The sequence below is a fragment of the Phacochoerus africanus genome, chromosome 1 (assembly GCF_016906955.1).
Source record: "Phacochoerus africanus isolate WHEZ1 chromosome 1, ROS_Pafr_v1, whole genome shotgun sequence".
Lineage (NCBI taxonomy): Eukaryota > Metazoa > Chordata > Mammalia > Artiodactyla > Suidae > Phacochoerus > Phacochoerus africanus.
This window is the reverse complement of record NC_062544.1, coordinates 169,765,388-169,791,143: the sequence shown is the minus strand read 5'-3', so window position 1 is coordinate 169,791,143 and position 25,756 is coordinate 169,765,388. Positions and strand designations below refer to the sequence as shown.

At 41.3% G+C, this 25,756-nt stretch overlaps 1 protein-coding gene across 1 annotated transcript in view; it reads left to right on the top strand.

The window, feature by feature from the left end:
- LOC125112604 (ceruloplasmin-like) overlaps window positions 1–12,025 on the top strand; it is a 33,019-nt gene extending 20,994 nt beyond the window's left edge. The window contains exons 15-19 of the mRNA XM_047754893.1: window positions 494–600; window positions 2,704–2,905; window positions 4,853–4,992; window positions 9,618–9,780; window positions 11,866–12,025. Coding sequence (XP_047610849.1) covers window positions 494–600; window positions 2,704–2,905; window positions 4,853–4,992; window positions 9,618–9,776 — 608 coding nt within the window. The 3' untranslated portion in view covers window positions 9,777–9,780; window positions 11,866–12,025. The remainder of the gene's footprint in view (window positions 1–493; window positions 601–2,703; window positions 2,906–4,852; window positions 4,993–9,617; window positions 9,781–11,865) is intronic.
- The last annotated feature ends 13,731 nt before the right edge of the window (window positions 12,026–25,756 follow it).

Genomic DNA, 25,756 nt, shown 5'->3' with positions numbered 1-25,756 from the left:
CATATGTGATCCACAAATTGGAAGGTTCAGAGTTGTGATTCAAGGCAATTCTGTCACATTTCAAAGCCTGACTTCTCTTTGCTACTATACGTATTTGTTGAGCAAGTGAATGAGTTACGTAACGATTGACATTTTTTCAATGGCAGAATCACTCTAAAATTTTGATCCAATAATTCTGAGAATATAATAGCCAACATTGATAATGACATCAACCTTGCCCCATGAGCCGGGTCATGCAACATCAGGGGCTTCCTTTGCACCATGTTATCTAATCCCTAAATCCCTGTTTTATGCACATGAAGAAACAGAAGCCCAGAAACTGTAAACACATTGACTAAGATCACAAGGCAAGGAGCAGTAGAGCCAGAAATGAAAATGAGGACTGTGCTGCCTAATATATGTATGGCTTTAGTATTTGGTCTTTATCTGGTTCTCCATAAAGAAGCGTGATTTAAAAGACTCTATTTTAATACACTGTATTTGCCTATTTTAGGAGAGATCCAAACATATGTTTGGCAGATTCCTGAAAGAACTGGTCCCACTTCAAAGGACTTTGAGTGCATACCTTGGTTTTACTATTCAACTGTGGATGTGGTTAAGGTAAAATTTAAATCACTGTTTTTCTCCTGTCTCCTCTTAGAAATAATAATGAAAGAAAGGAGTTTATTTTTCTTTAAAAAAATTTTTTTTTTTCTTTTTTTTGCTATTTCTTGGGCCACTCCCGCGGCATATGGAGGTTCCCAGGCTAGGGGTCTAATCGGAGCTGTAGCCACCGGCCTACACCAGAGCCACAGCAACGCGGGATCCGAGCTGCGTCTGCAACCTACACCACAGCTCACAGCAACGCTGGATCGTTAACCCACTGAACAGGGCAGGGACCGAACCCGCAACCTCATGGTTCCTAGTTGGATTCGTTAACCACTGCGCCACGATGGGAACTCCTAAAAAAATCTTAGTTTCATGTAAACTTCTAAATACTGTTTAGCTTTTAATCCTATACAGGTTTGCATTTTTCAAGAGCAAAGTGAACTATTACATTATGATTACTTAGATTTAGGATATCTTCCAAAATGATTTTATATATATATGTATATATAGAATATATATATTCTTCTTCTTTGTCTCACTGAGTAAGATTTGGGATCCAGAAAATAAAGTATGGGGTTCTTAAATTCTATGATTAATAAGAAATAAATATGTACATAGTATGTACATAGTATATATCTTTTTTTTTTGTCTTTTTGTGATTTCTTGGGCCGCTCTCACGGCATATGGAGGTTCCCAGCTGGGGGTCTAATCGGAGCTGAGGCTAGGGGTCTAATTGGAGCTGTAGCCACCGGCCTACACCACAGCCACAGCAATTCGGGATTCAAGCCACTTCTGCGACCTACACCACAGCTCACAGCAACGCTGGATCCTTAACCCACTGAGCAAGGCCAGGGATTGAACCGGCAACCTCATGGTTCCTAGTTGGATTTGTTAACCACTGTGCCATGACGGGAACTCCAGTACATAGTATATATCTTTTAAAAACTCTCAACTCTGGAGTTTCAGTTTATTTTCATTACCAAAAAACAACAACAACAACAAAAAACAGTTCCCTCTTTGGCCTTTTAGTTATTTTTGGCCTACTCTCTGCCAAAAACAAGAACAGACACAGACATTCAACCCAAAAACAAAATGAATATAAACAAATCAAGGCTCCCAGCTGAAAGAGCCTGCAGGGGCAGAGGCATTGCAGGGGAGAGAATCTGAGGCCTTTAGACATGTCTGTCAACCAACTCCAATGCCAGGGAATTGTAATTAAACCGAAGTTCTGCTTTGTAATTGAAATTTCAAAAATAGAGCTAAATCCACTGAGGAATGTGTCTAAAATCCTTTTCAGGAGTTTCTTATTTTCTTTAGACTTCAATGCTCATGACCAAGATGACAATTTTTTACTTTGTTTTGTTTTGCCTTCACTTATTTTATTTTTAATTGAAGCATTGTTGATTTACTAAACTGTGTTAGTTTTGGGTACACAGCAGAGTGATTCAGTTATACATAGATACATATCCTTTTTCAGATTCTTTTCCTTTATAGGTTGTTACAAAATATTGAGTATAGTTCTTTGAGCTATACAGTAGGTCCTTGTTGTTTACCTATTTAAGATATAGTAGTATGTGTGTATGTTAATCCCCAGATCCTAATTTATCCCTCCCCCATCTTTCCCCTTTAATAACTGTAAGTTTGCTTTCTATGAGGTGAGAGTTTTTCTTCAATCAAGAATTTAGCATGTTGAAATTCCTGTTGTGGCTCAGTGGTAATGAATCCGACTAGGATCCATGAGGATTTGGGTTCTATCCCTGGCCTTGCTCAGTGGGTTAAGGATCTGGCGTTGCCGTGAGCTGTAGTGTAAGTCACAGATGTGGCTCAGATCCCACATTGCTGTGGCTGTGGACTGCTACAGCTCCAATTTGACCCCTAGCCTGGGAACTTCGATATGCGAAAAGTGCAGCCATGAAAAGCTAAGAAAAAAAGAAAAAAAAATCAAAGAATTTAGCATGTCAAACATTTTGTTCCTTAGGCTCAGACTTAGAATTCTAATTATTAAACACTCAGGATCTGACCTTATTCAAACTAAAACTTGCTTCCACTCTTTTCCTTGACTGGAGAACATTTTTAGTTGTGGGTCTATTTCATAAACTTGCTTTGCCTCTTTAGGATCTTAACAGCGGACTGGTAGGTCCTTTGATCATATGTCGGAAAGGCACCAAACCCAGCATAGTACACCGTGTTCTCCACTTCATGATTTTTAATGAGAACTTATCCTGGTACTTTGAAGAAAACATCAATACCTATTCTCGGGAACCAAACCAAGTAGACAGGAATGATCCTGTTTTTGACCTCAGCAACCAAATGCACGGTAATGTCCATTCATTGACTCACGAACTTTATTCTACAGGTTATTCTGCCCAAAGGGAGCAGATGAAGGTTTTTAAAATATATATACTATGTATATATTTACTTCTTATTAATCATGGAATTTAAGAACCCCATACTTTATTTTCTGGATCCCAAATCTTACTCAGTGAGGCAAAGAAGAAGGTTATATATATATAATATGGGCCCTAAGGAGAAACACAGCAGTAATATGAGGCCAGTTCCTTCAAGTTGTTCAGTATGTAGCTACAATACAAGGCTAACTGGGGGGGGATGTTGTGACAAATATAAACACAGTGCTGTGTTTTTTTTTGTTTTGTTTGTTTGTTTGTTTGTTTGTTTTTGTATGTTTAGGGCCGCACCTGCAGCATATGGAAGTTCCCAGGCTAGGGGTTGAATCAGAAATACAGCTGCCAGTCTACACCACAGCCACAGCAATGCAGGATGAGAACTGTGTCTGCAACCTACACCACAGCTCACAGCAACGCTGGATCCCCAACCCACAGATTGAGACCAGTGATAGAACCCCCATCCTCATAGATGGTAGTCAGGTTTGTTACTGCTGAGCCATGACGGGAACTCCCATAGTGCTGTGTTTTAGATTCTTACTTAGGACATCAGGAAAGTTTTCACAAAGGGAAGGAGACCTCTGAGTTGAGTATTTAAGGACACCTAGGAGTTTGTCTTGTGGAGAAGGAAGGGAATGACATTCCAGAGAGATGGAATGTGAGCTAAGTCACACAGCACCTGGAAAGAAAAAATCAACAGAGTGGGGAAGACCTTGAATACATTTTTAAGAATTTGGACTTGATCTAAACCAAAGATTCTCAAGCTTGCCATACTGACATTTTGGGTCTGATAATTCTTTGCAGTAGGGGCTGGCCTGTATGTTATAGGATATTTAACAGCATCCATACCCTTAACCCCTTAGATGCCAGTAGCACCTCCCCCCAAGTTGTGACAATTAAAAAATGTCTCCAGGTATTACCAGATGTCCCCTGGAGGACAAAATCCTATTAAGAGAATCACTGTACTAAAGGCTTCAAGAGCACTGTGCTAGGGATTATAGGAATGGTTGTGTGTATTAGGAACAACTCTGGTAGTTGTGCTCCAAGTGTGGTCCATGGTCCAGCAGGAGCAGCATCACTTGGGAGCTTTTTGGAAATGCAGTTTCCAGCTTTAGAGACCTAGTGAATCACAATCTGCATTTTAACAAGATTCCCAGCCATGTGCACATTAAAGTTTGAGAAGCACTTGTCTAAAGCAGAGTCTCCTAGTTTTTTCCCATTATACCCCTCCATCAGCTAAAAGTGTTAGGGCCCAACCTCCATAGCTATATGGTTATTAATTATATATTTTTGCCACTGTAATAACATATTTTATGTATTTCCAAAGATGTACACGAAATAGAAAAGTCAAAAGTAGAACATATAAACATTTTTTTAATATTTTCTTGCTCTTACCTGTGGGAAGCCACAGCTGGAGGGAATTAGAGGTGGGGAGAGATAAGAGGCCTGGACTTCAGGCAAATGGCCATTCCAGTCATACTCGTTATAGATCATGAAGGTCTGACTTAAGGTGGTTAAATGGGAACACACTCCTGATATTCTAAGCCTCTTATGATACTGTTAAGATACTTTAAATATATAGACATATTTAAATATCCTTGGTCATAAAATATTCCATAACAACCCAATTATGTTAAAGCAAAGTCAGGGCCTCTTTTCCTTGGGCAGGGAAAATGCTCTAGCATTAGACATAGCCGTGAATGAATGGCTTGGTCATATTTAAGAGCTTCTTAGGCTGGCTTTAAAATCCACATAGCCTCTGGAAATACCCATGAGGCTTTCTAATAGACGTTTTAAAAATACTTACTATTTCAAATCCTTGTTGAAAATAATAAACTGTGTCCACTTCCCTCCCCCAACAGCAATTAATGGAAGAATGTTTGGAACTAACCAAGGCCTAACATTTCACATTGGGGATGAAGTGAATTGGTATCTGATTGGCATGAGGGGTGAGTTTGACCTCCATACGGTTCACTTTCACGGCCACAGCTTTGAATTCACGGTAAGAGCCCTGGGGCTGCTCCACTGAATCATTATGATACCTTGCAATCCAGTTATTGAGGCAGCATGGCAAGATAACAGGACAGGAAAGGACATGGCCAAGCCAGAACTGAGATTGAACACAATTTGCAAAATGTCTGATGCAAACTAATAGTTATACATTTAGCTCTTTGTATCCAACAGACATTTTATAAATGCTTGTGAATACATAAATCGAGTTTCTTACTCTAGTCCGATGTTACTCAAGAAGTGAATAAGACATCCATAATTTCTTCAGTTTCACTCTTTCTATTCCAACTTATTTTTTAATTTTTAAATTCTCAGTAACATAAAAGAAAAATACTTTAGTGCTCATACATTTTGCTACATTTGCTTTCCCTGTTTTTTTCACCCGTTTAAAAGTAAATTGCAAATATTATGACTCTTCACCCCTAAATACTAAAGCATGTACATCCTAAGAATAAAGACGATCTCTGCCTCAGTAACAATATTATCACACCCCTCATTAATTCAGTAATATAATCTAACACACAATCCATTCAAATATCACCAGTTGTCCCCAAACACACTTTGTAGCTGTTTTTTTTTTTTTTTAAATCCAAGATCTAATCATTTATGCTTAGCATTTGGTTGTCATTGTCCTATCTCTCCTAAAATCAGGAGACCCTCTGCCTTTTTTTCTTGATCTCTCATATTTCATGTTTGAAGGATCCAGGCCAATTTTGTAGAATGTTCCATATTCTGTATTATTCTGATAGTTTTCTCATGAATGGATCCGTGTCAATTACCTTTGACGAGAACACTGCCTAGTGACACAGTGTACTCCAAATACGTCACTTGAAGAGGCACACGATGTCAACAAGCCCTAATATTATTAAGGCTAAGTCTGATAACTTTGCAAAGGCGATGCATACCATTCTCCTATTTTAAAGAGTATGATCTTCCTGGGAGTTCCCTGGTGGCCTAGTGGTTAATGATATAGCATTGTTACTACTGTGGCACACGTTTGATCCATGGCCTGAGAATTTCTATATGCTGCAGGCTCAGTCAAGAAAAGAAAAGTATCATCTTCCTATGGTAATTAATAAGCAATTTCTGAAGTGACATTTTTATGTATTTTATTCTACAACAACTTTTCATCTTGTGGTTATAAGAGTATCCTTACTTGACTCCAGTTTCATAACGGGTTACAAATGTTAGCTCTCCAATTCTATCATTTCTTTAACATTTGTTATAAAATTAAAATATGGAACCAGTTTTATGGTACCATTATTATTATGACTATTATTACTACCAACTGTTTGTATTTTATGAGCTTAGTCTTTTTATATTTTCTGTCTGAATTGCTTTCTGTTACTCAACCAGTCATATTTCTTTACAATTGTTTTTTTACTGACCACTTTTGATGACTCTTTCTCTAATTTGTTATAAATATTTTTAATTTTATCCCTCCTCTTTCTATTTCCAAGTTACTATCATTTACTTAAAGACCTCTCTCTTTATTTTCTGATTGTAATCCCTTATATAAACATTCATGTGCAATTAAGGACCAATTATATTTTATGCATTTGACATTGTAATCTTTTAATCCAACCATTTGGCATGATACGGTCTATCTTTTACACAGCGATAGCTTTACATAAAGCTTTCCTGAATTCTAGATGTATTCAGTTCAGTTTCCTTAATGCTCTGGGTTTATCATAGAAATAAATTAGATGAGTGTGCAAGGAGATTTATACAAAGCTTTATTCGTGTGTTGCTTTCTCCCTTGAATAAACAAATCTATTCCTCGACCTTTTTTTTTTTTTTTTTTGCTTAAAAACTATTTTAATTCAGGGAATTTTCTATAATAAACTAAACAGAATAATATAATGAACCACTTTACCCATTGCCCAGTTCCAACAGTCACGACTTTTCTATGCTTCCATCTATGCCCCCAATATTTTTTTTAAGGAAAGCCGAGATAATAAGATTGTTATTAAATTCATAACTATTTATATTAAACTTTAAAAATTAGAGTGAAAGACATTCAATCCGAATATAATTTTCTACAGTGTATTTATTCAGTTCAGACAGCTCAATTCAGCAAATGCCTGTGATATTTCTAGAACCATGCCAAGTATTGTGTGGAAATGAAAGGAAATCAGAGTTATCTTTCAGGGGCTACATCTACATAAATAATCATATTATGAGGTGTCAGATTAAGTGGAATTTATGGCAACATTGCTCTAATGATCATTATAGCTCATCTTGAAGTCCTTATGTGCCAGATGCTATGCTTAGTGCTTTGCATGGATTTCTCATTAAACTCTTACAACTTTCTTACAAAATAGGTACTCTTTTTTCACCATTGTATAGGGAAATGAAATGAAGGATTAACAAGATAAAGAACTTTCCTCCAGAGGGAGTTTCCATCGTGGCTCAGTGGTTAGCGAACCCGAATAGCATCCATGAGGACACAGGTTCGATCCTTGGTCTTCCTCATTGGGTTAAGGATCTGGTATTGCCATAACCTGTGGTGTAGGTTACAGACATGGCTCAGATCCCTCGTTATTGTGGCTATGGTGTAGGCTAGAGGCTACAGCTCCGATTCAACCCCTATTCTGGGAACCTCCATATGCCACAGGTGCAGCCATAAAAAGACAAAAAAAAAAATTTCCTTCAATCAGAAAAGTGTTAAACATAGGATTTGAACCCCTGGCTCTCACTCCAGGGCCCCTCACTCTTAACCTCTTCACAACACGGCCTCCCTTAAGGATGATCCTATTCATATCACAGAGCCTAGTACCACCAGCTGTCAACTCTAGCCACTCACTCTAAACCCATCACAAATGGGCACACCTTCCCTTGAGGTGGAATTTAATCACTCCAGTAATGATGCAGCCACTGGGCTTTACCCTCTGGAACATCTAGGGACTGCAGAGCAGCCCTCTGGGGACACTAACTGCATCTTGGGACAAGCCAGCCAGTCACCTCCTGTTCCCCAAAGTTATGGTTTCCCTCAGTGCTAAAGCTCTAGGTACATTTACTGGTTCCTTGGACATTGTCAGTGCTCAGAATTGTTGCATATTGTTCTCTGAATTTTCTGACATGTTAGAAATGCATCTGTGTCATCCGTATTAGAGGCAAAATTAATTTCCCCAAACAGCAATGACTCAAGCCCCCTCTCTGGCTCCAATGGGAGACAGCTCAGCCTTCCACCTCTCCACTTTCCAATGTCTCTGGGGAGTCTTAAGAGCCTAAACTTCTAGCCATCTCCAATTCTTATTTCCCGCTGCCGCTCAGTTTTCTTGCCTCTCACCTCCCATGGCTGGTGTTTTCTCAGCTCTCTGTGCAGCTCCAAATTGGAACACACCCCCTTTTCCTATGATTCACCTGAGTGAGCACAAAATCAAGACCCCTGTGGGTCATAGACTTCAAGTGAAATTTTGGGGGTAAATGAGAGGGTTTTTTTCCTATATTGCACCTTGAAAACATTACCATTCATTGTTACCATTTGACATTAAATGCTCCTGTCTTCAGTTATCTCTCCGTTATGCACTGCTGAGAACCTCTGGCACTCCTACTTTTTACTCTCACCCTCAAGACTTCTTTCTCTGCTTTCTTCCTCTCCAGACTCTCTTGACTTCTCTTCTCTCTTCAAATTATCCTGGCCCCCTCCTGCGCTGCACTCTCCAACACATCCCTCATCCTCCAAATACCTCCCATTTTAGTATGCAGAGAAATTCATCTCCCTCTTACTCTCTTCCTAATCCACCTGAGCCAGGTCCCTGGCTTAATTTATCAAAAGCAAAGTAGCTTACAGACAAGGTGATCTCCTAAACATCAGGTTCACTGCTTAGGAGAGAGATTAGCCATTAAGCCCCCAGCCCTCAGGCCCAACACCAGAAGGCAGACGTGGCCCCTCTCCTTCCAGTAACCATGAGTTTTCCTGATTATCTGCATCTCGAGAAATGATCATCTTCACATCACCAACATACCTAGTTAGAAATATTTCAGTTAAAACTATTGGGATTTGTGAAACCGACTTTCTCTGAAATCTAGAGAGCTCTATATGAGACCCTGACAAGGTATCGAACACGGTTACGGACGCAGGCATCCTTTTAAAGTGAGATGTTTTCTTTTTTCTTTTCTTTTCTTTTCTTTTTTTTTTTTTTGTCTTTTTGCCTTTTCTAGGGCCGCTCCCGTGGCAATATGGAGGGTCCCAGGCTAGGGATTGAGTAGAAGCTGCAGCCACCAGCCTACACAACAGCCACAGCAACGTGGGATCTGAGCCGCGTCTGTGACCTACACCACAGCTCACGGCAACGCCAGATCCTTAACCCACTGAGCAAGGGCAGGGATCGAATCCGCAACCTCATGGTTCCTAGTCGGATTCGTTAATCACTGCGCCACAAAGGGAACTCCTAGAATGAGATGTTTTCATGTGGCCTGTCTCACCAAAATGTTCTGGGTCTTGCTCCTCCTCTAAACTCTCAGTTGCACTCAAAGTGCCATGGTAGTGAATGCTTTCTAATCGTCATCTGGCAAAGTATGTAGAAATGAGGAATTCTAGCAAATGGTGAGGTGCATAAATGACGGATTCATTTCATAAGCTATTTGTTTGCCTTTTGTCTTTTCGTTGAGGATGTGGGACTGTATCACTCTGATGTTTACGATCTTCCTCCTGGGGTCTATAAAACTGTGAAAATGTATCCAAGAGATGTTGGAACCTGGTTATTTCATTGCCATGTCAATGTACACATTACAGCTGGGATGGAAAGCACTTACACTGTAATTGAGTAAAAAGGTAAGGCAAATTAATTAGAAGTGATGGTATTTAAATAAATGCAGTGTTTATATAAGGATATCTGATCCACTGGACATCTACATGATGTGACACACCACTTATTCATTCAGAAATTACTATATTGATATGACCAAGATATTCGAGTTTTATTTTCTTTTTCAAATATAGGTAATAGCATCTGATTTGATAAAAGATGCTCTAGAGTCAAATGTGATTTCTAGATTCACATACTATATGCATAAGGATTTAAACAGATAATTCATAGAACATGAAATATAAATGGCATTGAATCCGTAAAGATATCTAAACTTGATCATAATCAAATCACTTAAAAATTGAGTTTGGAGTTCCTGCTATGGAGCAGTGGGTTAAGAATCCCGACTGCAGCGGCTGGGCTTGGGTCACCATGAAGATGCAGGTTTGATCCCTAGCCCGGTGAAGTGGGTTAAAGGACCCGATGTGGCATAGGTCACAGCTGTGGCTCAGATTCAATCCCTGGCCCGAGAACTTCCATATGCTGTGGGTGTGGCCGTAAAATAAAAATAAAAAATAAAAAAAGACACTTTTTGAATGAGGAAGCCATCAATTTGGCAAACATTTATTTTTTCAGTGATTGTGTCAATAACAATGTGGCAAGATAGTGCATGGCACTTAATTTGGTGGAACTATAAACAGTTCCCACAATTCTAGAAAGAAATGAAATAACAATTCTACTAATTTGATTTTCACATTCAAGTGACTTTTTATTTCTTCTCATTCCCATCTCCTCTTTCTCCAAAACGGTATATTAACAATTTCACTATGAGAGATATTCTTCAGTTCCTTAGTTACTTAGACTTTCATGAAGTTATTATCTTTTGGTTTTGTGACAGAATGATTCTAATATTTTGACTCGGTAATTTTACCTGACAGTTGATCACAGAAAATTACCAACAATGCTGAAAAATATTTATCACCATGTTGTTCTGTGCTAGTGGAAAACTGAAAACAAGGAAATGGTCTACAAGTTTTGCTACATTTATCATCTAAAGTATTAGCCAACTTTAAAAATCATGCCCTAAAATTTTAATGGGAAAATGCTTATAGTACAATAATAAGTGATAAAGAGCAGTCTGCAAAAGAGTATTTGAAATATAATCCAGATTTCACACACACACACACACACACAAAATTTACTGAAATGTTATTAGTGACTCTTGCTAGGCAGTGAAATTATGAGTAGGGTTTATTTTCTTCTTGTACATTTCTGTTTCTACTGAGGTTACTGTAAAGTTTAAATTACTTTTAAAATCAGGAAAAATTGAGTTCCTATTGTGGCTCAGTGGTAACAAACCCAACTAGTATCCATGAGGATGTGGGTTCAATCCCTGACCCTGCTCAGTGGGTTAAGAATCTGGCGTTGCTGTGAGCTTCTGTGTAGGTCGCAGACATAGCTCGGCTCTAGGGTCGCTGCAGCTGCAGCTCCAATTCAACCCCTAGCCTGAGAACTACCATATGCTGCAGGTGCAGCCCTAAAAAAAAATTTTTTTTAAAGATAAAATCAGGAAAAATATGGAACATATATATCATACACTAATTAAAATATGCTGTGCTGCTCTGGAGTCTGTGGATAATCTGTCTGTGGGGTTGTCTCTGAATATAAGGACTGCATTTCTCACAAAACCAAAAAATTTATATAATTTTTACCTACAATACCAGATTAATACTGATGATATTACTAATAACACAGTTATAGTGATTATTACTCTTATTTCTATAATCATTTTCATTCTTAATAAAAGAGATTTGGGGGTGCTGTACAAGAAATAAATTTCCCATTTATACTTTTCCTTTGAGAAACTAGAATTTGTGTTACAAATACTATAAAGCAAAACTTGGCTGGGTCTTCAGGTCTTATGTCCACGTAGCAGAGTGACCATGATGTTGCTATCAATTTAGTAAGTAAACTTTTTCTTGTAAAAGCAATGGTAATCATTTTAAGGAAGTTCTTAAGATTTAGATAAACTTTTTATTTTTCCTTAAAGGGCGTAATCACTTTAGTTTAAAATTCCAACTTAAAACTTCACGAAACTTTCTTTTCTACAGCATAAATATCTGCCTGCTATGAATGTTAAGTCCAGTAGCAGAGGTAAAGTTGCTGAAGAAGAAAAACATCAGGAGTGTAGAAGAGGCTGTCTAAGGACTTTCACAGCAACGTACCAGGAAAGCTAGCTTGAAATAAAAATTTTCTTGGTAAATTTCATGATGACCTGCTTCCTCTTTCTGTGACTGTGTCCATGGAGTAGAGTCTAAAGGGGTATAACAAATGCAGTGGAGTTGGGCCAGAGGGACAAATAGAGCAAGTACAAATGGAAGTCTAGCTTGGTTAGAAAAAAGATATACCATCCAAGACATTACCCTAAACTGGAGTTCCTATTGTGGCTCTGTGGGTTAAGAACCCAACACAGTGTCCACGAGGAAATGGGTTCAATCCGGGGCCTCGCTCAGAGGTCCAGTGTTGCCGCAAGCTGCTGTGTAGGTCACAGATGCAGCTTGGATCCTGCATTGCCATGGCTTAGGCCTCACCTGTAGCTCCAATTCAACCCCTAGCCTGGGAACTTCCATATGCCACAGTGTGGCTGTAAAAAGAAGGGGAAAAAATGCATTACCTTAAACTGTGACATTTGCAAACAATTAAAAAATGAAATTCTCATAACATGAGTAAGCATTTGAATCAGTCTTTAAAATGCAAATCCATATACTACCATGCCTTGGGCTTGGAAGACTACAGTTTTCAGAATACAGAAGCTATAGCTTTCCAGAACCAAAAATAAGGACTCATGCTCTGACCTTGTATCTAGCAATATTAACGGCTGGGATGTCTTCCACTACAAATAACAGAAAACCCAGCTAAGAGGGGATTATCAATGGTGTTTGTCTCAGATATTTTAAAAAGTAAAGACAAAGGTGGCCACTAGAGTTGGACTAGCAACTTGATGATATGACAGCCTGTGTCTTTAATGCCCTTCTCCTTTCCCTCATGACTGCTGCCTCATGGTTGCAATATGGTTGCTGTAACTCCAAATACTATTTCTAGGTGGAAGGCAGAGAAGAAAAAAAGAGCAGCATGAACTACGTCTTTTTTTTTTTAAATCAAGAAAGCCAAAAATCTTCCAAGGAACCCCAGCCAACTTCTGCCTATCTATCATTGGTTAAACCCCTATTATCTGACTACTCTTAAATGCAAGGAAAGTTAGAAATAAGTTTTTGTAGCCCCTATAGCAGAAATAAAAGGGAGAAGGGATTAGAAGTGTCTCGTGGGTTGGCTAACAAACCTCTGCGGTAGACAATAAGTAGGAATATTTGAAAGCAGGAATTGATTAAACAAAAAGGTTCAGCATGAAATTGAAACTAAAGGTTAGACTTTTCGTTCTTTTAACTTTTTAACCTCTTAATTTCATAAGTAGCACATGAGTACCTGGAATATTATCAAGAAAATCTTTGACGTTGTATCTTTTCACCCAAAAATACTCCAGGGTGTGCCTCCAGAGAGGCACTTTTAAAAATCAATATATTAATAATGCTATTGCATCATGGAACAAAATTAATAATACTACTTCACTCTTCCATATTGAAACAAATAAGAACCTATTAAGTATGCATGCAATTAGCACCCCTTCCCCGCCAAGAAACATCCAAATCAGAGAGTTTTAAAAGTTTTACTGATAAAACCAGAATATTCTTTAATAAACTGCAAGAGATGGTGCCCAAATCTCACCAAGAATAATGCCTAATTCATCCACTCATTGTTTTATTTAAGAACACAATCTTAGATTTTGGGATTCAGAGATGAACAGGAGTCATGGTCTACTAAAATTAACCATGATTGGAGTTCCCGTCGTGGCGCAGCGGAAATGAATCTGACCAGGGACCACAAGGTTGCAGGTTTGATCCCCGGCCTTGATCAGTGGGTTAAGCATCTGGCGTTGCCATGAGCTGTGGTGTAGTTCGCAGACATGGCTCAGATCTGGCATTGCTGTTGCTGTGGTGTAGGCCGGTGGCTACAGCTCTGATTAGACCCCAAGTCTGGGAACTTCCATACGCTGCGGGTGCGGCCCACAAAAATACAAAAAATAAAATAAAATAAAATAATATCCATGATTTAATGGTTAAATGAAGTGTGGTTTAGTAAATGGAGTTGAGTGGAAGTGTAGCCATCTGTCTGCACTCTTAACAGGGAAGAGTCAAGGACTAAGAATGTGTCAGTGGGATGTGTCTCCTGTACAACTATTGGAAGATACTCTTATTCTAATGATGAGTATCTATTGTTTAGACATAAATACTTTAGAGCAAAAAAAAAAAAAAAAAGAAAAAAAACCTAAAGGAATATGCTTTAAGCATATACATTCTTACGCTCAAATTCTATACTTAGCAAGAAAACTTTATTCCAAAACATTTTCTGAGTAGATCTAACAAACAAAATTTTTTAAAGACCAATAATATAGACCCACCTTCCTTTACTTTTTGGATGAATGAATTATCATATTGTTTTATTCCCCAAGTTTGTTTGTAATCAAACAGGTCTGAACCTGGTCATTTTTTAATGTAAACCAACAGAATGAAGATTCTGATTCTGTCCACCAAACCCTGGACAGAATCCTTCCAATGGGCAGAGAGATTTGGAGGCCCAGCCTAAGATGGTCTGGAGCCATGCTCTAATGTTCTCAGACCCACAGTGCATCTCTGGGAGGCAGGTCTACAATTGAATTCCAGCTACTTCAGTCACTAGCTATGGAGTCCTGGACAAGGTGTACAGTCTTTCTCATCCATAATTTCTTTATCTGTAAAATGAAGATACTGATACTTATTTTATTGTTTAAAAAGAGAGAAAATAGGCCCAAATTGACTTATGTATGCTAAGTCCCACATCACCAAATTGAGATTTAATACTTAAAATTACAGTTTTGTCTTCTCCAAGGAATGGAATTTTAAACCAGTCAATCTGGAATTACCTGGTTAGTGCTAGTGAGGTAGTCTGCTTGAATAGACCCCTGCCAGCCCCTAAAGGAAGATGACCTTGCCTCAACCATCTTTTCTTGGCTGGTAGAACCTTTTTATTTATTTATTTATTTTGCTTTTTAGCCTCACTTGCAACATATGGAAGTTCCCAGGCTAGGGGTTGAATCAGAGTTGTAGCTGCCAGCCACAGCTACAGCAATGTGGGATCTGAGCCATGTCTATGACCTACACCACAGCTCATAGCAACCCCAGATCCCCAACCCACTGGGCAAGGCCAGGGATTGAACCCACATCCTCATGGATACTGGTCAGATTTGTTTCCGCTGCACCATAATGGGAACTCCCTGGTATAACTTCTTTGTCCCATTCCCTTCTGCCTATGAAAAATCTTTTATTTTGTACAGTTCCTTAGAGCTCCTTTCTCTTTGCTAGACGAAATGCTGCCCTACTTATGAAACATTAAACAAAGTCAATTATATCTTCAAATTTTACCCAATTGAATTTTGTTTCCCTAATAGTGGTATTCCATAGGCAAAATAATTCCCCCCAAAGATGACCACATCCAAATCCCCAGAACCTGTGAGTATTTTATCTAATATGGCAAAGGTGAAGTAAGGTGGCAGATGAAATTAAGGTTGCTAATCAACTAAACCTGAGATACAGAGATTATCCAGGATTATTGGAGTGGATCTTTAACGTAGAAGAGAAGGCAAAAGAGGTCACAGTGATACAATGTAAGAAACACTCAATATGCCATTGATGGCTTTTAAGATGGGAGGGGGTCTCTCACCAAGAACAGTGGGCAGCTCTAAACTCTTCACTGTGCCCTGCCCTGCGTTTTTCACGGAAACCCCAGTAAAGTTTGTGGTCTATGCTTCCTTCTGGGCCCTGCTTCTGAACAAATGTAGTGCCTCCTAAGTGGCCCCACGTGACAAGTGTTTCTCATTTCTAAGGGAACTGTGAGTCACAGTAAACTTTTCTTCTATGGCATTGGGCCCTTCGTGTCATCACTCAGTCACCTTTTATAAAGTAAGACCCGGATACAAATCAAAGTGTTAAGTGCTACACAGAGTGTATTATCCCAGCATAAAACTGAAACCAGCAGGAATGAAGTCAAGCAAAGGCAAAGGAGGAAGATGTTTCAAGAAAGTCACACATTGAAGTTCTCTGTAATCAAACCTTATGAATGAATTACTCTTTAATCTTTTCTAAAAATAATTCTAGTGTTGTGGTTCTCTTTCATTGCTTATTTGTTTTTTGGTTGGTTGGTTGGTTCCTTGGTTGGTTTGGGGAGTTTTTTGGCTGTGCAGGGGGCATGTGGAAATTCCCGGGCCAGGGATTGAACCCACACCACAGCAGCAACCCAAAGCCGCTACAGTGACAATGCCAGATCTTTAATCCACTCACCACAAGAAAATTCTTTTTCATTGTTAATAAATCCTATGCTTTGATTTCTACATCATTCAAGGGAGTGAAAGAACACAAATAAAGGAATAATTGAAATCTTATGCCGTTAAAAAAATTCCCCTTTCCCGTAATACATCAATACCATCAAGGCTCTTGCTAGATTAGAGTTTTGGCTTTCACTCTTCCCCTGCCTATTACCCCTTAACCTGCCAGAAGGTGAAGAGCAGGGCCTTGACCCACTAATGGGCAGCCAAAGAGGATGGAGCAACCAATGACCTATCTGTGTGATCACTCCTTAGACAGTCCTAACTGACCAATAGAGAAGAGGCCCAGCCAGGATCATACTGCACTAGGTCAAGTCAGTAACAAAGTTCTGTATGCAATCACACTCACTGATGAAATTCCAGAGTTACACAACTTCCTGTGAAAAAACTATCATCAGAGTGGTCTGGTCATGGCCGGAATAACCTGCTATTTCGTACTCAGAGTCTCCTGCTGTAACAAAGTGAAGCACTGTCCTAGGTGGATATGATTTTTTAAAAATTCTCATCACGGAGTAGAGCCAGTTCTCATGGGTCAAAAAGAAATATAAGTAGAGAGTGTGAACAGGAATAGTGGAGGTGAGGAGAGACTGTATCTTGCCAGAGAGAAATAAAGCTGAAGCAATAGTCTGTAAAGAAGACTGCTTCCTTTTTTTTCTTTTTTGGCCACCCCACAGCATATGGTGTTCCTAGGCCAGGGATCAGATCAGAGCCACAGACCCACCATGCCAGCGCTCCAGAGATGCCTGCTGCCAATGCTGTTGCACCACAGCAGGAACCCCATGAGAAGACTGCTTCCTAGACGTTAGCCATTATTAGCCCCAGAATCTTGATTGCTAAGTGCAGACAAGATTCATCCAGCCCAGAAATCTTTAGGTCGACAAGAAATAAATTGTAGAGAATTCCCATCATGGCACAGCAGAAATGAATCCAACTAGGAACCATGAGGCTTCGGGTTCCACCCCTGACCTTACTCAGTGGGTTAAGGATATGGCATTGCTGTGGCTGTGGTGTAGGCCAGCAGCTGTAGTTCCAATTAGACCCCTAGCCTGGGAACCCCCATATGCTGTGGGTGCAGCCCTCAAAAGCAAAAATAAATAAATAAATAAGTAAATTGTGGAAAATGATTAAAACGTGTGTTATGTTACTCGGGTTACTAAACAGGCATACAGTAATTACTTAAGAGAAACTATGAAACTATACCCTGGGGTTCTGAGATAAAAATCTTCTGACAGACACAGCTAAGAAAACAGGTTATTTGGCCTAGTTTAGATTTCCTTCTTCTCCTTCTTGAAATGCTCTGCTCAGTCTCTCCCCATGGCCCCTTTGCCTTCCCGTCTCATCTCTGTCTGTGCTAAATGCAGAAATTATCAATTGCAACATCTTTCCAAGTTCACTTTTAAGTACCAACTCTAGAACTGAAACTGAGCAGGACTTCCTTCTGTCTGTAGAAAAGGTTTAGCCAAAAAAAATAAGTTTAATCAGAAAAATGAAAAAACACAGAAGCAAAGGAAAACAATCAAACAGGACAGAACACTAACAGTTCAGTCAGTAAGCAAAATCAAGGACTTTTAGTTCCTTCTCAAGAGCTGCAGCTAATATTCTGAGCCATATCCTATGGGCTGTCTTGTAGATGCCGAAACCCTCACAATGCAGAAGACGTTAACCACATGATGACCAGACTGCAGCCATGACATAAACAGCCACGATGCTGGGAATTAGACTCAAGGAAATGGGAATGAACCGACCCTAGAACTGAATATTAACTGTACTTAAGCCAATCAAGATGATGTTGTTCGGACCACTGCGTGACCAGTTTCAAGATGACTGTCAGAGTAGACTGTGATGTTTCTGCCTGCAGCCCCCTCCCTCTACCTGTATATCCCTGAAACGCCCCTTTAAAAGGTCTTTCCCACTGGTTGTCAGGGGTGTGGGGGAGTCAGCCTTTGGACATGAGTCTATCCTATCACCTCAGCCCTCTGGCTGCAGCTGCTGGCCTCTGAAATAAAGCAAAGTTTCCTTTCCACCAACCTTGCCTCTTTATTGGCTTTAGAGCTGCAAGCAGCCAGGCCTCACTTTCAGAAACAGAATCACTGCAAGGAGGTTTGCAATAAACAACTCTGTCTATGGCTGATTTTTTATTAGCCCCCAGTGGCCTCTCCCTCTTATTCAGACAGTCCCGAGGCTGAGAGCCATCTCCCTACTTCCTGCCACACAGCAGCTACATGCCTTTTAACAGAAAGGGCGACTGTCTCAAAATAGGACAGAAATATGACTTCATGACTCTTCCTGCATTACACCATAAAATATTTATTTGCACTGGTCAGGGGTGTTACTGTTTAACCATTTCATTTCACCGCAAATATAAGGGATACTATGAGTATATATTCTGAAGCCCTCAGCTCAGTAACTGTCCCAGAATTTTGGGGATAGAATTTTCTAGAAGAAGGGACTTTGGGGATTGCTGCTGTGCTCTGATCACCAACCTTCCACCCCATGGGGCTGAGTTTGAATGTGGAATGGAAATGAGAAAGAAGAAAATGCCTGGAAACTTGCTGGCTATTGGAGGACAGAGGAAATGTAAAGTACCCACCTAACTTGAGACTAAAAAAACAAGGCAAGCAGCTCCATGTAATTAATAGATCCATAAATATAGGATAATTTATTCACTGGGTAGGATTATGCAGACAACAATCCAGAAACATTCGTAGCTGCACACTGCACCACCAAGGGGCCATTGGGACAATTTTATAATTAACCTATGGTGTGGGGGTAGGTACTTAGAAAGAGGAAGTGCATTCCTAAGTCAAGTTTTATGAATGGGTCACTAGTCTCATGGATGCTGGGAACATATTAAGGAAGGTCTTCATTATCAGAGGCTAACAGCACAGAGGCCACTTGGACCTAAAGGCCATTAAAAAAAATCTATTAACTACAAAGCCCTTGATGACAGAGAAGTGATTTCCCACAGATTACAGTCCTGAATAGGGTCAGTGGAAGAACAAGAGGATCTGTATGGGCTCAAGATGGGGTGAAATATGCCAATAGCCATTCACTGCACTTCAGACCTTTTTTTTTTTTTTTTTTTTGGAGGCAGGGAACCAGTAGCATATGGAAGTTCCTGGGCCGGGGTAGAATCTCAAGCCAGAGCTGTGACCTATACCACAGCTGCAACAACACCTAATCCTTAACCCACTGTGCCAGCCTGGGGATCAAACCCCCACCACCACAGAGATGACACTGGATCCCTAACCCAATGTGCTGCAGCGGGAACTCCCACCTCTGACATTTTTTTTTGTCTTTTTTTTTTGCTATTTCTTGGGCCACTCCCGCGGCATATGGAGGTTCCCAGGCTAGGGGTCTAATCGGAGCTGTAGCCACCGGCCTACTCCAGAGCCACAGCAACACGGGATCCGAGCTGCGTCTGCAACCTACACCACAGCTCACGGCAACGCCGGATCGTTAACCCACTGAGCAAGGGCAGGGACCGAACCCTCAACCTCATGGTTCCTAGTCAGATTCGTTAACCACTGCGCCACGACGGGAACTCCACACCTCTGACATCTTGATGGTCCCACAATTTTATCCATCATTCTCCCACATAGACCCTGACCAGATATCCAGAAGTGACTTGCATTCCTAGCCTGAAGAAACAGTATAAGCAGCAGCGAGAACAAGAGATTCCTACTAAGCATAAAAGAATATTAAGTTCCCCATTTACCAGGGAAGGAAATAAACCAGCAGTAAAAGCATCAGCAAAGGGAACTTTCTATTGGATCACTGACTGTTTTCATACAAGAGAGTAAATCAGTTATGTTGGATTCGAATGACGGTAAATATGCACAGCATTCCTGTCTCATTAAGGTACACGTTCTTCCCTGTGCGGCTGTCAACATGTCTGAAGTGTACGGGTTTGAGGCACCACCTTTCTCATTTGAGCAGTTTCTTGGTTTATCAGAGAGATGTTCAAAGTGGTGGGAGTCATTCAAAGCTGATGCTGTAAACTGGATTTCTAGTTTAGAGCCTATTGTACTGGAATGTATTGGAGAAGGAAAATATATGTTTGCCATTCCCAGGACAACTACCGTGGGCCTGCCACCTGGACTAATCAGTGTGAAGGTTATGAGGAATTCCCAGTAAGTAGGTATAAATATCTAAATGGCTCAGGAGGGAAGAAAAGTCTAAGGTGCATCAGCCCAGTCCACAGATAGGGCAGATAAGACCATAAACAAGCTCCACATATCCAGACCCCTTGTTTGGGAGACATAAAGGCACCTGCTGTATAAAAAGCATCTTATTTTCCCATCTAAATATTTAATATCTTGTGAGTTATTCAGCAGATTTGGTAGGAAAGCCACCCCATATGTCTGTGATTTGTTTGAGTGTGGTTAGTCCTTTCTGTGCAGATGGAGACTACCAACATCAAGACCCCATGTTCGGCTCCCAACCACCCCAAGCCATCCCAAATAGTAAGCCGTAGGAATCCAGGAAGCATTTGACTGGCTTCACACTAAGCAAAAAACATGTTGTTTAGAATCACTATAATCAGGGCTCCAATCAAGATGGAGGAGAAGTATGTGGAACTCACCTCCTCCTAAAAATGCATCAAAAATACATCCACACATGGAACAGTTCTCACAGAACACCTGCTGAACACTAGTAAATAGCCTCAAACACCTGAAAGGACAAGAAAGTGCACAATATAATCGAACCAGGTAGGACCAAAGGGGAAAAAGAAGAAGAAGGTGGAGGAGGGGGGAGAAGGAGGGGGAAGAAGAAGCTGGACAGGACCTGCATCCCTGGGAGGGAGATGTGAGAGAAGAAATATCTCTGCACCCTGGGAAGCCCCCTCACCCACAGGGAGACAGCCAGGATGGAAAGGGAGCTTCAGGAATCCCCTGGTGGCGCAGTGGGTTGAAGATCCAGTATTGTCACAGCTGTGATTTGGGTCACTGCTGTGGCACAGGTTTGATCTCTGGCCCAGGAATGTGCCATGGCCATGACCACAACCAGTTTGTGGCAGGCAGAATAGAGAGGGACCTGCACAGACAGTCTGTGCCATGGCCCTATGCATCACAGCCTGAGACGCCTGCTGGTGCAGGCGGGGGCTGGATGCTGGAACGTAGGGTTTAGAGGAGAGATCCAGGGAGAAAACTACTGTTGGCTGCATAGAGAGAGCCTGAAGTGTTGGGACTCTGAGAGTGTAGAATGCCAAAACCAGGAATGAGAAAGAAGCTAGGGCTGCCATAGAAGGCAAGCCCCACTGTTAAGTGGTGAGAAGGGAGAGCCTGGAATGCTGTAATAGCTTCTTTCTCCACAAGCCAGCTCCCCCGCCTTCACAGGCCCCTGGAGCAGATGCTGGTAGATTGCCCCAGGCAGCGTGGGGGAGGTGCATGGCGGGTGTTGAGCAGGGTTGCTGAAAGCATAGATAGCTCTTCCTCACTTTACGATAAAAAGCAGGGCTGAAATCTCTGAAACTTCAACCCAGCCATAGATTTACAGCTCCGCAGCCAGCTGTGTCAATTCAGCTTCTGCAGGACATCCAAGTGGGCCACAGGCACCCCTACAGACAGGATGAGTCTGGCCTTGGCAGCTTTGGGCTTTATGAGAGCATGTACTTGGGGGCTGAGCTCCCTCCACAGCAGGTCCAGGTGTGCAACTACTGCATCCTGGGACCTGACTTCAGTGGATCTACACTGGTGGCCTTGGGAAGACCATTGGCCCTGGTGTCCCTCAGGCATTGTTTTCCTGCTCCTAGTGGGAGCGCTCCAATCCCACCTACTTCACACCTTAGCTCAGAAACAGATCTGGGGGCTTCTACTCCAACAACTGGGGTACAGACTCAGCCCCTGATAGGGCTGTGATAACCACAGAGCAAAGAGGAGGCCCTGCTCAATACCCAGTGCAGGCCCTGGTCACCACAACACCAGTCATACCTCCTATCAAGGGGACAATGGCCAGCTTACACTGAGGAAAGAGGAGGTAGGCATCCATACTAAAAACAGCTCTTGCACCAAAAAATATCAAACCCACACAGCCTGCACAGGGATGCTCCCACATAAAAATAACCCTCCAAGACCACAGTAGGTAACTGTTTCTCCTAAACTCTTAGAGCAAAAGAAGTATAAGTAAAATGAGGAGGCAGAGGAGCCACTCCCAGTTAAAAAATCAAGAGAGTTCCCCTGAAAGAACAAAAAAATGAAACATCCCTCTTCGTTCTAATAGACACTGAGTTCAAAAATGAGATAATGAAAATACTGAAGGACTTAAGAAAGACTATAATCAAACATAGAACTTTCATCAATAGGAATCATGTCACCAAGAAGATTTTTGGTCACCACTCAAGCCATTACTATCATTTGTGTGGTTGAACAAGTGAATTGCTCACGGCAGCCCCTCGGCACCAGAGACAGGCCACAGATCCAGCAGCCAGAATGATTGTGAATCTCTGCATACATTGAGGCCTGCTTACACTGAAGGCTAACATACCCATGAGGCAAACACTATGAGAAATAAGACCAATGTTTTTGTTTTTGTTTTGTCTTTTTGCCTTTTTCTAGGGCCGCTCCCGCGGAATGTGGAGGGTCCCAGGCTAGGGGTCGAATCGATACTGTAGCCACCGGCTATGCCAGAGCCACAGCAACGCAGGATCCGAGCTGCATCTGCGACCACAGCTCACGTCAATGCCGGATCCTTAACCCACTGAACAAGGCCAGGGATCAAATCCGCAACCTCATGGTTCCTAGTCGGATTTGTAAACCACTGCACCACGACGGGAACTCCCAAGACCAATGTCTTAGGAAGTAAATGGTAAGGTAAATCCTCATTCATAAGTAACACTGCAAACTTGGGATCACCACTGGCCACTACCAGCTTCCACCCCATTTTGGCATTTATCTCAGTGGGTGATAGCATACTTTTTGTCCCTTAATATTTTCATTAGGTAAACTAAAATTACATACAGGGGCCTCGGTGGGAACCCACATGAGCAAACACATTTCATTTCCTTGTGCTGATGCTTCTGGAGGGGTGATTTGAGTCTGTGAGCAGCCCATTCCCATATAAAAGACCAGAGTGGAGGGAATACCCAACGTCTCCCAAAGGATTCAGATTCCAAGCCACCTGGGAGGGGCAGCCTAATTTAAATGCCAATGAATTACACTAACACCAAGTAGGAGGTCTTGTGGCCACTGGAAAAATGAGACCTTCACCCACTAATAAACCTGAAACCTCCTTTTGTCCAGAATCCATCCACCCAACAGGCAGGGAAATTCATGCACTGATGGGTGGTCAGCCTCTCACTTTGTTGTGAGGCTAGGTATACTGCTGCCAATTGTTTTTCCATAGGACCATATTGATTCTCTTCCCCTTTTCATAATTGAGACCAAAATCCTAGCAAGACTTGTTTCCCATTTTGTTGCCACCCCAACTGCCTTCCGGATATAATATACACTTGCATCCAATTCACAACTCGCATCTGGTATCAACACCACCAGTCCCTGAACTTGTTTGACAACCAACTTAGCCTTTTCAAAAGATTCTTATTGTGGGATACTCCAGTCCCAGACTGTTCCCTGTTTTACTAAGGCATGTAGGGGTCTCGACATCTGGGCAAGTTGGAAGATAAAAGACTGCCAGTACCCTAGCAAAACCTACTAAGGCTTGTTATTTGTTTACATTGAGGGGCCCTAAACACACCTCTATTTTATCAATAACAGCTTCAGGCATCACTTTAGTCTTACCAGAACACATAACTCCCAGGAACTCGACTGCTATCTCAGTTCTTGCACCTTGATGGCATTTACTTCCCATCCCCACCTTTTTAAATGTTCCTGAAGAGACACGTCAGCTTGGGAGAGAGCAAGTCTTCACAGCTTAACAGGATTATCATCTATCATCAATGTAATGGTAGAGAGCTAAGGAGTGGGGAAGCCCATTTCTCCAAGTTGGGGCCACCATCCCATGACACATAGTAGGGCTGTGCAGATAACCTTGGGCAAAGAGGGTAAAAGACCATTGCCTCTCTTCCCGCATGAAGGCTAAACTGGTCCTGGTGTCCCTTATCTATGGGTATGCTGAAAAAGGCATTAGACAAATCTAAGACAGAGTGACGTGTCCTGAGAGAAGAGATCATATCCACGAGTTGTGTTGTGTTTGGAACTGCTGCAAAGACAGAGGGTATTACCTTGTCTAATTCTCTAGAGTCTACTATCAGGCATCGGGTGCTGTTTGGTGTTTTATTTTACTGACAACACAGAGCTGTTAAAGCTTGGTACCCGTCTTATAACCCCTACGTTCTCTAATCCCCTGGTGGTAGTCGTTATTTCTTCTTATTCCCCTGGCAGGTGATATTGTTTTGTTGCCATCACTCTCCTAGGGATGGGTACTTTTGCAGGGGCCCATTTGGCATGATCTACCATCACAGGCACAGATTCACAAGCTGAACTCGCCTGTGGTGATTGTGAGGTCCAGGTCCTGTAGGACATTCACACCCAACATATGCTCAAGAATGGGTGAAATATCAGTCAGAAAAGAACAGAGAGGCTTCTTTCCAATTTTTGAATATAAGCTTATTTGTTTCACACATGCCATTTGGCCTCCATAAACAACAATGGCTTATATTTCCCCTTAGAACCAGGAAAGATTCCCATGAATCAGGGTGCACTGGGCACCAGTGTCGACTAAAATCAGAACATTCTGTTTATTGGTGTGGGACACTCAGTTCCACATGGGGCCTCTGGTTGCCCCCTCTAGCCAGCACCAAGGAGCAACCTTGATCCCACTCCGAACCCCTAGGAGTCTGGGTATCCACCACTGTTTTTCACCTTCCTCAGCAATGGAGCACAAGCTTATGCCCGTTCATTTTTTCTCTTGCTATCAGGAGAGTGAACTCTTTTTCTTAGGGTAATGCTTTCTTTCTTTCTTTGTTTTTTGTTTTTGAAAAATTTCTTTAATGGGTAATGCTGTAAGATTAAAAATACTCAATTAGGTTGTGTATCTATATGCTCTTTAGCGGTCTCAGCTAATAAAAGTTCTTGCCATAATTTCTTGAGGGAAATTTTAGTTGGGCCCCTTTCTTTAATTTCCTCACTTTCTGTTGTTTTCTCTCTGGCTTTAACTACCTGTCTATTTTCCCCTGCATCAGACATTTTCAGTCTCAAATCAGCTGTCATGATGCCATTGTCTGCAGGGGTTGATTCATTATGGGGGTGAAAATTGAAAGCAAGGTCCCTAACCAAAATCCCTAACCATCTGGACTGCAGGAAACATCCCTCACGCCTGCTGTAAATAACTCCTCATCAGGTCCTTGGAAACTAGGGGCTTTGATCATATTTTCATTCCTAATTACCTCACTATTTCTTGTAACTCTTCCATAGAGGCCATGTGAAGGGTGGGGACAGCATGTCTCCCACATTTGGCCAAGCCAGGCTTATACCTACATGTATACATTCAATCAAGTTGGCTAGGCACCCTTGATTTCCTCCCACTGAAGCTGCATACAAACATTGCTGGAGAAGCAGTCTGCACTG